Consider the following 17,930-nt stretch of genomic DNA (forward strand, 5'->3'; position numbering starts at 1 on the left):
AAGCTCTTGATCTGAAATCTGTTCATCATCAAACTACTAGAAATCCCAGATACAGACTTTTTATACTTAAAAAGCATGTGGCAGGTGAGCTGTCATGCTTTTCAAGAGTTTAAGAGTCCGAGCTCTGAACCCGTCCTTTTAAAATTGTGAAATCTGCCAGTGAAACATGGCCTATGATCAAAATTGTCAAGATTGCCAAAACTATCAGCATTTGGACTGTCCCTACATACCATCTTGTCCCAGGCTTACACTGCTCAGAGTCCAGCCCTGAACCAGCAGCTTCAGCATGTCATCTCAGGGTCGGACGATTCCCAGGTTGGTGAAGTCTCAGCAGGGCAAAGAACAGGATAACAAAGCTGGATGGGGGGAAAAAAGAAAAAGAGCTGAAAGCCTGAATTGCCATTCCAGTCCTGACTCTGCAAGACTTCGTCATTCTCTTTGATCCTTTGCTGAGCTGCTTGCTGGAATGGCAGGGGCTGGAGGAGGGTTGGGAAGACTGTGGATGCCTGGCTTGGTGTTTACACAATATTTAGCTGTGCACTTGCTTGTTTTGGTGCCACCCTATCTGTGAATCCATTTGACCTACCACAGAGCAGTTTATATACCTGTTTAAAAACATGTCCAGCCCCAAGAGATGCAGAGCTGCTGACCGAGCTCATTTTGCATGTTCATGAAGCTGTATTCTTAAGAGCAGGCTGATCTTATGCTAAGCAATAAATACTGGTCCCACAGTCTTCAAGTTAGTTCTTTTTTTGTCAATATAGACTGAGACTGTTGTTTTGGAGGTTACTTAAAATAACAGCACTTTCAAGTCTTAAGACTTAAGACGGGATCTTTTTTAGCTACTTTGCTACTTCAGTCTTGTCTGTGAAATTGTGAGGTGTCTGTCTATTCTCTGGTGTAGATCCAGCTATGTAGCATTAAAATGTTGTTCCTTATACAGTTTATAGAATTATTGAGTGAAATAAACAGTATCGGGTTTTTCTCAAGCCACTATAAATATGCTAACAAAAGCAGGCTTTTTGCTGGTGTGGACTGTAGTGCACTAGATGAACATAGCTACACCAATGAACCTTTTTTAGTGTGCAGCCTAACCATGTTTTCGTAGTCTGGGCAAATGTAAGTACAAAAGGCTAAGTGACCCAGAATTAGGACCTGAGCTCTCAGACAGTCTTCCTCTTAATGGCTCAGTTCCTCTTTGAAGATAAATCCTATCTCTGGTATGCAGAAGTAGATTTGGTTTTGACACCGACTCCGGTGTGCTGCAGCCTGTTTGCTTTTCCCAAGGACACAAAGGACAGTGTGGCCTCAATCACTGTCCTCCTCCTCACCCTCGACAGCACGTCAGTACATCCATAGCATCCCCTTGGCTATCGTCGCCGTTCTTGTATACACTGTTATCAGGGTGGTAGTAGTGCTTTTTTTCATGTCAGTGGATTAAAAGAGTGTTTCTGTCATCCTATGTGCAAAGGCACACACAGATACTGAAGAGGTATGCTTGAAAGAAAAGGGACTATATTAATTTCTCAGTTAAAAAAATCTAATAGTGGAGAAATCTACACCGCAGGAGCTGTATTGGTGTAGAGCTAGCAGCTAGGTGTAGGTGCAACAAGTTCACTGAAAAAGGAGGAGCACAGGGTGGTAGCTTGATGCTTTTAAGGTGTGCTGAAGCAGGTGTGTGGTGTGACTGGTAATAGCTGTTCTGGCAATACGGCTTGCATCATCCCACCAAAAAATGCTCTGAAGGAAATCGGGAGAGGCAGAAGAAGTGCTGGAGCAGAAGAGCATTTAGAAGGGAATAAGACTAAATGGAGCCTCCAGATGAAAACTGAAAATCTAATATGTGATCTTGATTGAATGAATGTGGCATAAACTAGCAAAATTAGTCTCTGTTTAACTTCCTAGTGTGCTCTCACACAGAGATTGTTCAGCAAAGGAGCTGCTGTAAAAATCTACCAGCAAAGAAAGTAGCCTTAACAGAATATCCACTAGGGATTTGGGAAACTTGTTTTGAAAAATGAGCACTGTTTGAAGGAGACAAATAGACCAGCGTAGTAATAAATAGCATTAAAAAATAACCTTAAGAGAATGCTAAGTGCTTAAAAGTCAGGAAGTGCCAGAACTAGTTTGTGAGAGCTATTGTAGTGTAGCCTGTTTCTAAAATAGTACAGTATCTTGTACATCTTTTAGAACCTTCAGTACAAATGAATAATATCTTTTTGTTTGCTATTAATACTCGGTTTTCAGAGATGATTGAAGACATGAAAGGATAAGCAGCACAGGAAGTATGACGGGGCTTCTACTCCTTTAGCTGCAAGCTGTCTTTTACATAGCTACATGAAAATAAATTGCCGTATTGCATGTATCGCAGTTGTACTGTTGAAGCCAATGTCCTCATCAAAATTGCGCTGAGATGTTTTGGGCACTGAGGGGTTGTGCCTGCCTCCAATGCCTGGGTGCTGCATCTCTGCCTCATCCCCAGGGTTTCTTCCAACTGTTGCATATAAGGGCTTAAGGCAGCCCCAAGTTACAGGTTCCAGATATGGTAACAGACATCAGACCAACAGCTTTAGGGATAAACAGTTTATCTCTAAATAACATTGTGGTAACAAACACAGATTAGGAGTACGATTATCCCGGTTGTTACAACAAGAAATGCAGTAACTCAGTAGCACAATTATCCAGGTCGAAATGATAGCAAACCCAGTAATTCACCAGTACTGAGCTAAACTTAATATCTGAGCATGCGAAGACCTACAAAACCATGGTCATAACCATTATTATCAGGCAGGCCAGCAGGAAGCAGGGCATGGCTTCCTTGGACAAGTGACTTGGACCAGCCAGTGGGCTCAAGGAATTCCCAGTTCCCCAACTGGGGTGTCTTCCTGTTGGGACGTAGAAGCACCATCTGGATTTGTCAATCACCCATCACATTCCACCTCTAGCCCCCCCTCTGTGCCAGTCCTTTGGGGCCCAGAAATACTGTATAAGGCAGTACTGGCCCCATATCCCTACCCCTTGGTAGTGACTCTATTGAGGAAACAATGGTTACCATGGGCCAAGACCCTGTTTAGCTTGGTTCCAGAGATGCGTTTTTCCTGTTCAGTCTCCATCTTTGGTGACCAGCCTTTCACCGGCTTGAAGGATCTTTGCTGTCTTTTGTCTTTTGAACCTCTTCTGAAGAATATACATATTGTTCTGAAGGGTAAAGCGAAGGGTGTCTTCCTCCTGCGGGAAGCAATGTCTTCCTCCTACTGGAAGGATGTCTTCTGCGGCCCGGGGCAATCTGGATTGCACCTCTGGTGAGCAGGTAGCTGTCTGAAGTTTTTGTCTGTCTGCCTTTCTATCTGCAAAGTAACTGATGCTTGAATTAACCTGTGCTGATCATGTAAGCAAAACCAGGATGCACAAAGGTGCACGTATAAATTCATAAAGTAGTTGGGTTCTCTTCCTTATCCTCCAAATTCCTTTGTACGTTTTTTTGGGGGATTGGATTAGGAGTACATCAGGCTCGTTTCTTGTTCCCAGACATGCTGGACAAAGAGACTGTGTCACTTAGGCTCTTTTAGAGCTCTTGGCTGTTGTCTAAATGCCCTGCAGCTGTAGTGATAGGTAGCACAATTTACCACTTTTTTTTCCAGCATAAGTACCTCTCTAGCAAAATGTAGTCGTCCAGGCAGGTGTTTAAAGGCAAGGTTGGGGGAAGCAAACCCTGAGGGCTCAAGTTCTGCCAAAATTTTAGGAGAGAAACAAGATCTTTATACATTCAGTACTTTTAAAGAGAATTAGTGTGCAAGATTTTATGACTATGAAATAGTGAGGACCCCAAGCCTTTCTTAGAGCCTTCTGAGGTCCCACTTTTAGGATGAGTTTGATGTAATCATAGAAGGTATCCCCTTTCTCCACATGCCCAATGCAACGAGCCAAATGTCTGTTTTCCTCTGACATGCTGTAGCTGGTCACTGAATACGTGCTGAGAGTGCAAAAATGCTTTTGTAATCTCAAAGTTTCGCATGTAGCCATCTGATCAGCAGCCTCTACCTGACTCTCCCAGCGTGGAAGCAGGCAAGGCTGGGTGGCAATGGGTCCGGCATTGGAGAACCAGTTTCGAAAGGCAGGACTGCCTTGTTAGTCAGATGGATCAGCTGTGTTGTGACTTGATACCTCTGGAGCGCAGGTTTTGCTGCACACCTGCATGTAGCCCTCTCCGGGCTGCACACCCGTCTGTGTGCACTAACACTCCTCACCGCTGCAGTGCTTTCCCGGTGAACCTCAGGAATTTCATGGTAAGGCTGGGCATGCTGAACTGCATCTGAAAGTTATTACCAGATGAGTAGAAAATCAAGTTCTTATCAAGATGGCATATTAGCAGCGTGGCCCAGTGGCAAATTAACAGCTGTCGGCATCCTTTTTATGCAGGTGCCTATCGATGGGGTCCCGGAGCCGCAGGCGGATGCTACCAAAGGGCGCTGCCTGCGCCGGACGGTGAGCGTCCCTTCCGAGGGCCAATTCCCCGAGTACCCGCCAGAGGGGGCCGCCAAACTAGGTAAGTCAAAACCTTGGCAGCAACAAATTGATTTTAATTTATAGCAGCAAGCTGTATCAGAGGGCACTGGTCCCGGGCAGCATCCTTGCAAAGGAGCCTGCTGAGGTGGTGGCATCACAGCTGGGTGGTGGTGGAGGTCATGCGACTGCGGCGTTGTTTGTAAATGCCTGCCAGCAAAATTACTTCCAAACACCAGGATTTATCCAAACATCAGTGAGGGGGTTATGGGGTACCGGAGAAGCTGGGCTGTTGCTGCGCAGGGGAAGGTTTGTAGCTGCGTTTGTAAGATTACCAGACAGCCCCGGGATTTACGACTGAGAGCTGCAGCTTTTGTAGATAGCTCTAAGTGGTTCCCGCTGGTTTTTAGAACTGTTACGTGGTTATGTTTTACCTCACTGTGAGTCTCTCTGGGATTTCCTTTGCTTCATATTTTCATAACAAGTACTGGATAACAGGTTTTTCTATGACTTACCTCATGCCTGTTCAGGGTGCAGTTCCTAAAAGAACCAGCCAACTGCCTGCTGCTGTTGGCTATAATTATACATGTTGAAATCTAGGGAAAGCAAAAGAAAGGGCAGGTATTAAAAATGACAGACAAAAGCTCTGTTGCGGTAGTTTCCCTAGTCCAGATTTGGCCCAGTTCCCCCTCTTTATTCCACCCCACCCATGGTTGCATAAAGAGCATCGCTCCAGCTCTTTCCAGAAGAAAGGAAGAGTGAAGGGGGGGAGCAAGCACACACAAGTGAACTCTTCTTTCTATTCCAAACCTGTGCAAGAAGGTTTCCTTGGCATAGGCTGATAGGATCTAGGAGCAATTCCTTCTTAGTTCGGCTGTAAAAAATACCAGTCCTAGGAGAGAGTGAGCTATGAGGAAAAAAGTAACATGCATCTCTAAAAAGTAAAGTAGCCTTGATAACATTGTTATCAAAGGTGAAGAGCATGTAAGGTATTTTTCATTTCATGGGCTCAGCTGTTTTTTATGCCAAAGACTTTTATTCTGTGAGTATATTGCACACAAGTCATTAAAACCCTACTCTTCTAGATACTTAGTTAACACCTTGCAACTGTATTAGTTATTTATTTGTACTTGTCAATAGCACTACTTAACTCCTCCTTATTTGAGGAAGGCAGATAGGGTTCTTTTTTTGGATTTGTTTGATTCCTGGATTAGAAGTCTGAACAAGAAACAGGGCAGGTTGCCAATTTAGGAGGGGAGACTGCAAAATACTTGGGGTTGAGTGACAAAAACAGAAACCCTATTGGATTTGTTTGTGGCATTTCAAATGCAGCTCTAAATGACCATCTTGTTTTGCCAGATGAAGAAATATTCATTCTTGTTCAGAACTAAAACCGGTATTAAACATGTTTACAGAGTGTTATAGGCAAGGTACTTACTCCAGGTGTGTGGCTAGTGAGATGAATGAAGAATCATATTTCAGCCAGTCTAAGCTAGGCAATGAATACTATTTGCAGCTTTGTAAGCTAGATAGACCTCTAAAATCTAGGATTTAAATGCCTTCTTTTTCTATACCATGTGCAGAAAACGTGTAGAAGAATTTCTAGACTTCACTGAGTGTCTGAATAGCTAGAAATCCCAGTGTTGTGTCTTTTAATTTACATTGTAAACCTTGTAACCTTCTTCATCTTCATTTGGGCGGGGGGGGTGAGTGTTTTGGGGTTTGGGGTTTTGTTTTGTTTTGTTTTGTTTTTTAATTGCCACACAGAATAGATGGCTATGTTATTTGGGTATATGGGCATATGCATTACTATATATTTTGCTACAGTTTTACATGAATGTGGCATCTTGTAGTGTGCTTTTTGACGTATGCCTGACAAGAATATATTAAAAGTACAAGAGAAGCTCATATCCACATGGTCATCTCCGTATGAGAGCTGCAACTGTAGTGAATATAGATGTCGCAAAGTGTGTAGCTAAAGGAAGTGGGCATGCAGTGGGGGGGGGAAGAAGAAAGGCATGAGCTGGAGAAAAATTGAGCAATGCCCATACTGTGAGGAAAGATGAGGGTAAGTGGGAGGAAAGGTTATATATAATCTCTGATTGCAGCACCCTAGGTAGTTCCCTTGTTTTCACATCCTGGTTAGAAATGTCTCTTATCATGATTACAGAATTCCTGCTAATGGAAAAAAGTGGGTTGATAGAGAGCATTGGGAATAGCTTTGTGTCAAGATGTTGAGCCAGAGGACAAACCAGCGAAGGAAACCATTCAACATCTTTATAAAGAGAAAGAAATGAATGGTGGCAGCCAGAATGTATCACCAGCAGTACAGATAACAACTAGACTAAAATAGCTTTGGAATGGACACCAAAAGCTGAAAAGCACAGCAGAGGCAGCTAAAATATCTAGTAGAGAAATTGCTATGCAGAGCTGATAAGAATATCTAGCTTGTCTTAGGGAATCATGTGCATAACGTGGCAACAGCAGGCATTGCATCTTATGATGATATCTGAAATTACAACTTGCAGATGAGCTCCTTAGGGCTGGCTCTAGTGCAGAGATTAAGGCATAGCAATGGCATTTGCTTTTTTCCCTAACTATGGTTGCCATACTGCTCTTGTGGTTTATGGATTTTTTTTTTTTTTTTTAAAAGGGGGAGGGGGGGAATCAGGTGATGGAACTCTCTTTCATCTGTAGCACTACAGTTATACCTTGTATGAAATGTCAAGAGTGTTGTATGAGGTCAATATTTTTGTTAATGGAGCAACTGGAACAGTGCGTGTTCTTCAGGGGCTCTGCATAATCAGCAGTAGTACCCATTCTGCAAATTTTTGTGGCATTCTTTATGGCATTGTGCACACATCCTTGTAGCACCGTTCCTAGGAAGTGTGTGGGAGAGAAACTACCCACGTTACAGCTGAGAAGTTGAAGCAAGAGATGTATAACTCACCAAAGGTCAACATTAAGTCAAGTGTGCTTTACCCAAGGGCTGTTGTAGTCATTCTTGCCGTCTCTTTCATTTTTACCCTTGCTGCAGGGTTGGCTCAGCTGTTCATGAGGCAGCTGCTGAACCACCGTGGTTTACAGTCCCATGTACTAAGATAGACACCAATTTCCACATACTTCAGTACAGTAAGCTGTATTTTGCGGTGGTTCAGCAGCTGCTAGAAGAGCAGCTGAGCCATCCCTTCTGTGCAGGCAGAAACCACTGTAGTCACCTTCGAACGAGAGCTGGAGGGGCAGACACAAAGATAAAACACAAGATAGAAAATGACTTGTTTAAACAGTGAAAACTAATAAGATAATTTAAAAACTGTAACTCCAGAAGACACTCACCATCTACTGCTATCTTAGGAGCTTGACCTCTGCTTGCAGACAGTGGAGAAGTTGTTTCTAATGTTGAAATTCTTAATTCCTATCTGGAAGGTACACACTGCACAAAGCTGTGTCAGCAAGCTGTCCGTTAAATATATGCCTTAAGATTTCCTTGGTACGTAATCTGTATCGTTGTAGTAATACCTCTCTGTGAGTGAATAGGCACACTCTAAATATGTCATTTACTTGCTAGGGTTTCATCTTGGCAGCGCTTATTCAGAGGTGCTTCCATTCAGGGAAGCTAAAAACGTAGCTGTAATTTCTCCCTAACTCTAGCTTGATAGCCTCCTTCCTTCTTCTTTCAAGCATTACTTTCAATGGGCTAATTCTGTTATGAAGTGTGATATAGGCCCTGGAGACCAGCACCAAAATGGTTATAGAAAGAGGTAAGACAAAGAAAGCTCAAGCTGGTCCATCTCTTGTACTTGCCTCCATTTCTGCTTCAGATCCTGCTCTTTTTCTAACAGGTGTATTTTTTCCTGTTAGGGAGATTACACCCTTTGTAAAGGATCATTGTTTATAATGGCATATTGGAATTAACCATTCATACAGCAAAAGCATGATTCAGATTTCCACCATTCATACTGTTTGACAGACTAGTAACAGTTCTTGCTTCCTTTCCCAAAATAATCCTCCTCTCTTACTCTGCTTCCTTCTCACCACCTGCTCACACTAAATGAGAGTTGTTAAGGAGAATATGTAGCGAAAGTTTTGATTCTGGCATCTGGGTGTATCTTTGTGGCATTAATAAGAGATTTTTTGCCTGCCTATGTGAAAATATCAGGAGGGATTGAAAGTGAGGAAATGGTTTGGGTTTGGGGTTTTTTTTAAATTTATTTTTAAATTATTAGAAAAGAACATCATCAGGGAGAGAGTTTTTTGAGATTCTCTGATGCTTAGAAAGGCTAGTGTTGATGCAAATAGATTTTCTTTTTATATTTGGAGATGAAGTCATCTGAGCAGAAAATGAAGACTGTTTCGCTTGTTGAAACAAGTTAACCCTGTTTTTTCTGTCACATCTATGACTGCTGAATATGAAGGCTCTTGAAAAAAGATTGCTGAAAGCAGGTCAGAGGTGGAGATGCTCTTTGCAAATTTTTGTTTTGTGCTCACCTTGAGTCACTAGCATTGAGAAATTTTGTTTTGTATCCAGTCACTTGGTCTAATCAATGGGAAAACATAGTTTGTAGCCTCTGTCCACACTAAATGCTAGTGTGCTTGCTGGTTTTTGCCTTCACTGATCTAGTTGTTCTAAACAATATTAACATGGCATGTAGATGAGGAGCTCTGGTAGAACGGTTCTGCAATACAAGCAAGCAGCCAAAAGTGAGAGGAGAGGAGGCAGGGACTCCTTAAACTACCTTTGTTGTCTGGAACCATGCAGTTAAAGCAGCTTTTTTGCCTTTTTTTCTTCTTTGGTTTTTTCTACACCCCCATCCCCCTATATACTCCAGTTTCTTGGCTGGAGAGAGAATAGCCACCAAGATTGAGGACAACCTGGGTAAGCAAGCCTTACACCTTTTAGGAGCTTCTACACAGTCAGCTTGGTATATACAGTGTCTGCTGTATGTCAATGTCTATTCACCCTTGCATAACTCTCTAGCTCATCTTCCAAACTTTTGTGCTGGAGTCATCTTCACTTCATCAGAGAACCAACTGGCTCTTAGTGCCTTAGCCTTCTCTGTAGAGCATTAATAGCTGTTACTCAGATGCTGACTCCCATCTCGGCTCTGCAGCTCTTCTCCCCATCCTTTGGTACAGTTGCACCCACGCAAACTACTGTTATTATCTACCCTTCCTCCTTGGAAGGAATCTCCCATGCCCTGATAAGTTGCCGTTCTCTGAGCATCTCTAAAGATTGCCTTTGTGACCACTAACATGGCAATGGAAGAACAGTCATGCTGATGCCCTGTACTCAGCACTGCTGACATACTGGGAATACTGGGTCAACTGTTGGGCTCACCAGTTCAAGAAGGAGGTGAAGAATCTTGAGATGGTCTAGCAGAGATCTGCCAAGGTCATTTTGTTCAGGAGTATGTGACTCATGAAAAGAGGCTGAGGGAGCTGGGCTTGCTTATGCTGGCAAAAAAAGAGGCTAACGGGTTTATCTGGTAGTCTATGGCTACTTGAAAGACAGTTAGCAGTAATGGAGCCAAACCCTTCTCAACAGGGGTAGATGATAAAACAAGGGGGAATGGCCACAAGTTGCACTTTGGGAGATTCAGATTGAGAGATTAAGAGAAAGTTTGGCACCAGGAGGGTAGTGCAGCACTAAAACAGGTTGCCCAGCAAGGTTGTAGAAACTTCATTCTTCAAGGCATTCATGGCTCAGCTGGATAAAGCCACAGCTGACTTTATCGGGTGTTGGCAAGGCCCTGCTCTGGGTCTAAAATAGGACTAGATAACCTCCAGGGGTTCCTTACAACCAGTGTTTCATTGGTTCTCTGTTCTACTTTCTAACCCTTTTTGACTTTATTTTCCTGACGTGTGTATCTGCCTGTTGTCATAAAGCAACTGTAACTTGTCTCGTGCAGCGACTTCTCTGATTGTCTTCAGCCTGGTTTTTTGAATGAAGTAAAGCTGATGCTGTATCTGTGTCCCCCCCTTTCTCCAACAATTATGTCTCCCGGCCAACAAATACTGAATTTGAGAGAGAGATAAAGGTCTCAGAGGTACTAACTTCCTACAACTTTCATAAAAATACATGGCCTAGTGATCATATGGGAAGGAGACTGGACGATTTCTGATGAAAACAGTATTGCAATGTGTGCTCCAGTTGGGAGATCAGCACTAAAATGCAAATAGGTAGGAAACTGGGCACCCTTACTTTCCTGATCACACAACTGTTACATAGTGGGCACCTAATCTGGAATTCTAGCCTGGTGGTAAATCACCCAAGATGGATTTTTTCAAACCTGAATTTCTTCAAGTTAAGCACATAAGTGAGAGGACTGAGTTTCAAAGCAACTGCAGCTATTGCTACCTTTTGCAGAAAGACTGAGGCTGCTAAAATTGATTCTTAGATCTCTAAATAACCTCAGGAGTATACTTAGCATACTTAAGCACTATTAAGTAAAATATACCTTCTGTACTGGTGTGAACTACATGCCCAATTTTGAAATTTGGTAAAGATGGAATTTTGAGCTTCAAACATTACTTTTAACTTCCTGATCCTCTGGCTTAGTCGCACAGTTGATACATTTTCATCTTAGTGATCACTATCTTTGCATTCCTTCAAGCTCATTTTTTCAGTAAAAATTCCACTGAATTCAGAAAACTCTCTGGTCATGCAAACAAGGGACGAGGTGAGAAAAATGAAGCACCAATCTGTTTTGGTGCCAGATCCATACTGCATTGCAATCAGGTGACCAGTTAGCTGTGCAGAAATCCTGCCTCTGTACTGTTTTAAAAGGTTATGTCCAGAGGCTTGGAGATGGAGTGAGCAACAGAAGATTAGTTAAGTGATGTCTGGTTTCATTGCTGCCTGGTATGTACCTCTTAGAACAATTCCTGCAAGCCGCTACTGAGCCCTCCTACGTGGGGATGATTGCACCAAGAAAATACACAGCCCATGCTCTTCCTTCAGGTAAAAACTTGGCAGGAGAGAACAGACATTAGCTAAAAAGATTTCTAGGGTTATTTCAATAACTGCTGTTTCTAAGACAAGGTTGTTTGCAACTAAAACAATCAAAGCTGAGCCTTGCTTTCTGTATATTCCAGTTGGAACGAGTACTTTGTGATGAAAGAATTAATAGATTTACTCTGTGCTTACCACATAATTACAATCCTTGTGCACTAAGGTTTAGGATGAATACCTGAAAAGGGTTACTACTTTGAGGGGGGGAGGGAGGCAGTCTGTTTTGGAAGAGGAGAGATTGTTTGTGACCTGGTCAATGAAAGAATCTGCAATGCACCAATCTTTACATATTCAGTAAAGATTTATTTAGGAAAGATGCAGGAATTTGAAATAATGGGCTTCCTGTAACTTCTAACAAAACTATGTGCTGGAAAGAGGGCTGTCCCTTCACCTTCCACTGCTCAACTTTGCCTACAAAGAATATCTGTTAGAAAGTGAGGATGAAAAAATGCAGTTTACAGCTCCCTGTATCTCAGCTGTAGAGATTTATGATGTGTCTTGATGAAATAATTTTCCCAGTAGCACTGTCTGCTTTTTCACCATGTTGCTATGTGCAAAATACCCTTTCCAGTCAACTATTACGCATGTCAGAGATGCAAAATAGTGCTGGGTTTAGCCCTCAAATTGAGGGGTGTGTTGTATAGCAGTATCTCTGGCAGGAAGATGGATTCATATGTGCTGACTTGACTCATTTGCAGCTCTTTGGGTTTGCCCAATTTGGGCTTGCACGAGCGTGTTTGTATATACATGTACAATATACATGTGAGTGAGATTCACATCCTCCTGTCTGCAGACCCAGGAGTCTAAAGGGATCAGATGCTTTACTGTCCATTGCCTTTGTCATTTAATTTAGCAACCCCCAATGGGTGGTTTGGGGATGTTTGGGGTTTTTTGGTTTTTTTTTTTTTCTTTTTGACCTGTAGGTGCTTTGTACCAAAAATCTCAATTTAAAGGTCCCCAACAGCTGAAAGGTGATACTCGAATGAGATCAGTGCAGAAAGCACCATTCTGCACTTGTGTGGTTGGACGCTGCTCCGTGGTGGCCGAAGAACTGGCTGTGTTTCTGTAGGCTGCAGGTGGGTGCTGTGCACATTTAGCTGCACGGCTCTGTTCTTCACTGCACTTCAGCCCTGACCTGACAGTGTTGCAAGAACCCATGCGTGGGAGCCTTTTGTGAGCTGAGATCTGAAGCCTTTGGCTCATGTAATAGCACAAAAGAGGGTTTGCCAAAGACTTGACGCTTTGCCTGCTTCACTGTCTAGTGCATTGGGTCAGTGACTCTTAGTGCTGTGACTGTTGGGTGTGATAAGTAGGGATTGTAGCAACACGAAGATCAATTGAAATGCTAAAACTTTAACAACTGTCTTTAGATGACATTGTTAGCCCATCGTGTTCTATCCCAAAATGCAAATACAGGCAAACTGTGAGTTGCACTTTTAAAAATCTCCTATGAAATACAGCTGCTTTTGGGCATTGTTAAGAACCAACAGGCTACACAGGGAAACACCTACTGTGTGAAAAGTGTCCTGCTATCTTCTGCATCCACAGAGGAGGTTAGGAAACTTTGAGAAAAGCCCTGAAGTAATCTGAAATTTGGACTATGTACAGTGCAATTTGCTTGCCTTGGAAGGATGAAGAATTTAGACAACTCTGCTTGAAATTAAAAGTGCCTCCAGGGAGACTAGATGTAACAAACAGGATGGCTGGATCTCAGTGACATTCCCCCTGGGCAATTGGAGTTTTTTGTATACAGAAAATTGCCAAGCTGCTATCTTTTTCTTCTTCTATAACGCAAGCGAAGCCAAAGGATTTTGTTTTGTTCTGAATGCTGCTGAAACTTTATTCCCTTGGACACAGATCATCTGTGCTGAAAGCCAAGTTTCGTCATGAAGCAAATTTTATCTGTTCAGATCTTAAACCTTTTTAGAGCAGAGATTAACAGGGTTATGAACACATAATCTTAACTTTCTAGTATTGACACATAATCCATTAGGGTTTTTTCCCCCTTGGAAAAGTATTATTACATCCCTGTCCACTACTTCCAGCACAAACAAAAAATCACTTTAGAGATTTTAAAATTTTGTTATGTGAGCATAAAGAACACTTTATAAGTAAAGCATGTTGTGCAATGTGGTAATTGCTAAGAACTGGTAGCTCTTGGACCATCTGGGGCAGATTTTTTGACTGTGTTCTAACCAAACCTCAGTTTATTATGAAGGAAGCTATTATTCTTGTTAGTTTTCTCAACAACAACAATGAAGTTATTTATGAAATTCTTTAGAGAAATCTACCTTAACTCATGCATGAATTTACTGTGGATTGCTAAATTTTGTAGGTTCTCTTGTATAGTTGTTTGATCTTGTGGCAAAAATTACACACACCCAAGCCTTTTTTCCTTCAGTAACAACCAGCCTAACACTTAATGGAAAACTAACCTTCCTTCCTACAGCCTGAGTTTCCTTATCCTAAGTCTTGTCTAGAGTTAATTTGAACTGTTGAACTAAATTTTAAAATGTTGATATAATTAAATCTGGTTCAGATTTTGGTATTAGTTATGGAATTAGTTGCTGATCAGTTTATTGCTTTAGCATAAATTGATACTCAACAATGCAAGTATTTATGCAATTGAATTAAGTGCAACTAGTTTGAATTTTGTATGAAATTAAATATACAAAGTTCTCTCCACTGCGCAGGGGTGTGCACTCTCTTGTCTCCCTGCTTTATCACATTCCTTGGTGCTAGTTCTATCACCTGTTTGCCAGGTGAATCGATTCGACTTCTCGCAGCGAAATCATGTTCACATACATGTTGTGTTGATGTGTTAGCTTTGAATCTGATCTGGTAGATGTTCCAAATAACCCTGCAGCCATGTGGTGGCTCCAGCACAAAGGAGATGGTGGGAGTGTGTTGCTTAAGGACAGTAGGAGAGCCAAATTGTTTCCACTTCTCTGCTCACCCCTAGTAGCAGCCTGGAGTTATAGTGGCTTGGGTGTAATATGAAGCTGCTCTCTGTGTTAGCTTTGATCTAGCCAGTGCACTTACAGTAAGAGTGGAGCCAAGGCAGCAGAGTTAAACAAGGGCTGTGCAAGATTTTCAGAAGAGCTTGTGTTACTACCCACTTCTGCCACCGCTGAAGTCTGTGCTCTCACATTCTTACAGCTACTGTTACTTGAACTACTTCTGGTATGTCTTTGTGCATTGCAGTTAGGGCTCATGCCTCACTTTTGAAAACTATTTCATTAGGGTTGCACATTTTTCTGTCCTAGGCACAGCCTTAAGTTCCCTATCTCATGCTAGCTATGCATACAATGTGTTACAAGTTCACCTACTTCTGTAGCATTCATGTGTTTCTGTAGTCTTTTTATAGTCCAAACTTCACAACAAGGAAAATACACATGGGATATTTGATGGACAAGCCTGTACAGACAGTGGGAAAAACGTGGAGTCTTTCTGGGGGACCATTCAAGTCATGCTTCCAGGAACTTTAAAGAAATGGATTTGTTTTAAATAAGTGCAGTATGCTGAGTAGTAAAACCATCACATTTTTTAATTTTAATGAAGCTTGGGACTGTCACTTCTGCTCCCCCCGCCTTGTTTTTGTGTTATTTCTAAGAGGTGTGAACCAGTCTTTTCTTCTCTCATACCTCCCCCTTTCCTCAGCATACATTCTCTATGTCATGGTATGTTGGATGTTCTCATAACAAGCAAATATGGACAGGCAGGGTTGGCTTGTATTTTACTATAATAATCTGTGAGCTGCCCTGTATCTTATCTCTAGAGTGCTGAAAACCTGTGAATCCTTGTATTTTTGTTTTGTCATTATGGATTGTTGTTGTGGCCTTCGGCAGGTTTCCATCTGTGCATCTGAGCTGCCCGTGCTGAAATGCCTCTGAAGGTATTCAGTGAAAGGCTTTCATACGTCTGCATAAAAAGTGCTGAAGAACTTTTTGTCATTGCTGCCCTAGGATCCAGAGTTTTGGGGGATTTTCCTCCTTGTAATTAGTTCTGGTTGAGGATGGCAGAACTTGCTAAGAAAACTATAATGGGGCAAGAAATCCATTGTCAGTTATATATTCAGTTTTTCCATGCAAGACCTCAGGAGATTTGTTTTCCATCAGGCAGTAATATTCTTACAACTTCAAAATAGTCTATGAACATGAGCTAATTAATCTCCACGATACCTCTGGGAAGTAGACAAGTGGAGTTTTTAAAAAAATAAGTAAAAGAAGTGGAGTTTTCAGTATTTCCTGTGCCATCTTGTGATATTTACACTTCACTGGGGCAGTGACACACCTCCTGTGGGTGAACTACTTTTTATCGACGCATAAATAAAAACGCTTATAATATATGAGGTGGCTTAGGTATTAAATTAGACTCATTCAAGCATGTACTGGACACTTTGCTAACCTGCTACCCCTTTTGTAAGTAATCACTCTTTCATAGCACAAGGGGAGGAAAGAATTATAACTGTGATTTTTATCTGCAAAACAGACAAAAATGTTTCGGCGGCACAGCAGAGAGATAATTTACTTAGAAGAAAAATAATAAAGCCACAGAGGAAAAGTAGGCTATTGAACTCTGCTGGAGTTCATCAGAAACTCTTCTAACAGGCACCTCTGTGTCGCAAGCAAATGCCCGATTCCCAAAAGGAGCCTTGGAGATGGAGAGGACTATACGTTCTAGCAGTGATTAGTGTCCATTAAGATTCAACTCGGTGTCCAGTAAAGTGCTTTTGGCTACAAGCTAATAATTCTTGATGCATATTTGAGACTGCTTTATCTTGTGCATTACCCAGTGAAGAATTGAAGGGGGTTTCTGCCTTTTTTTTTTTTTTTTTTATCTCAGATGGAACTGCAAATATTTCCTTGACTAGCTATCTTTTTTTTCAGTAAGTTGGATGTAGCTTAGGTGAGAATCTGACCATTGAAAACTCCCGTCATCTTACTTGTTCCTCGCCAATGTCTTTTTCCTACTGTTACGTGACGTGTATGGGCTAAAACGGTAGCAGGAAAGTCTAGAGCACCAACCTTGCTGACCCAAAAATACCACTGTCATGCAAATAATGAATGCTTTGCTTTTGCATTCATTCGTTTCATTTGCATTCAACTTCATTACCCTGTGGCTGCAGGTGATGTTGGGGATTGCTGGTCTAAAGGCTGGGAAACCCTAATGGAGCCTCAAGGGGCTGGTTGCTTTTGATCATCATTGGATTAGTGCTCTGGTCTTGTGTTGACAGTGAGGGTAAGGTGTTGACCATTCCACCCAGGAGCAAACAGGAAGGATTTAACGAATGGGTTTGGTTTTTTGTTTTTGTTTTGTTTTTTTTTTTATTTTAGATACTCTGAATTTTGGAAGAGATGTTTTATTCCTGCTCCTGGTAAAGGATGTGGTGGTGGGTTGACCTTGACTGGCTGCTGGCTGCCCACCCAGCTGCTCTTAACCCCCTCCTCAACAGGACGGGGGAGAAAATAAGATGAATAAGCTTGTGGGTCGAGAGAACAACAGGGAAACCACTTACCAATCACCACCACGGGCAAACCAGGCTTGACTTGAGGAAAATTAATTTAATTTATTGCCAATTCAAATAAGTTTGGAGGAACAAAACTTAAAACACCACCTTCCCCAACCATTTTGCCTACTTCACACCTTCATTCCTGACCCCTCATCTGCCTCTTGGAACCAGCTGGACCTCTCCTCACAGAGAGCTTCTGGCTGCCAGTGCCCTGCTGCCAGCATCCCGCACGGGTACCTCAGAGGCAGCCGGGACTCGGTGTGGCATTTCTGGATGCGTGGGCACGTAGGGAAAGCGACGCTTTCCCCCATGCTGCCATCAGTCTGGATATTTGCAGGAAAAAGAGGATCTGCGCTGAAATACCGTCCTCGTGTCGTGTCGCTTCTCCCTCGTGCTTTTGGTAGTAACATGATCAATACAGGCGTGTGAGGTGAATTCAGTACTTTTTCCTGATAAAGATGCTATGCTCAGCACTTGTTATAATAATATAAATTTATTCACATTATCAATGCTCTAAGATGTTAGAAAACCTAGTGATGCTTCTTAGTTTTTTAAATGAATTTCCAAGTCCTTTGCATAAGTAATGGAAACTTTGCTGAATACAGACAACTGTATTTTTTAGATTAATTAATCTGGAATATGCTGGATATATGAAGAGAATGTTTATTAAAACATTTTTCTAGTAGCTTCTCTTCCTGCATAGTTTGGCATTTTTAAAATCTTCTGCTAGCTGAGTGTTCCTATATGTATTTCTAATTTTAAGTAGTTCAGATAGATCATAGGAAGATAGACCTTAAGTCAACATCTCTCCTTTAGTTGTAAATGATTTATACTAAAAGAAATGGATTTACATTTAAAATTTAGATTTTTTTTTTTTTTAAAAAAAGATCCAATTCTTGGTTA

At 41.9% G+C, this 17,930-nt stretch overlaps 1 protein-coding gene across 1 annotated transcript in view; it reads left to right on the top strand.

The window, feature by feature from the left end:
• Positions 1–17,930, top strand: part of RASAL2 (RAS protein activator like 2) — a 126,486-nt gene that overhangs the window by 29,304 nt on the left and 79,252 nt on the right. The window contains exon 3 of the mRNA XM_075711150.1: positions 4,420–4,546. Within this exon, the coding sequence (XP_075567265.1) occupies positions 4,420–4,546 (127 nt within the window). The remainder of the gene's footprint in view (positions 1–4,419; positions 4,547–17,930) is intronic.

This window comes from Pelecanus crispus, chromosome 5, assembly GCF_030463565.1.
Source record: "Pelecanus crispus isolate bPelCri1 chromosome 5, bPelCri1.pri, whole genome shotgun sequence".
Lineage (NCBI taxonomy): Eukaryota > Metazoa > Chordata > Aves > Pelecaniformes > Pelecanidae > Pelecanus > Pelecanus crispus.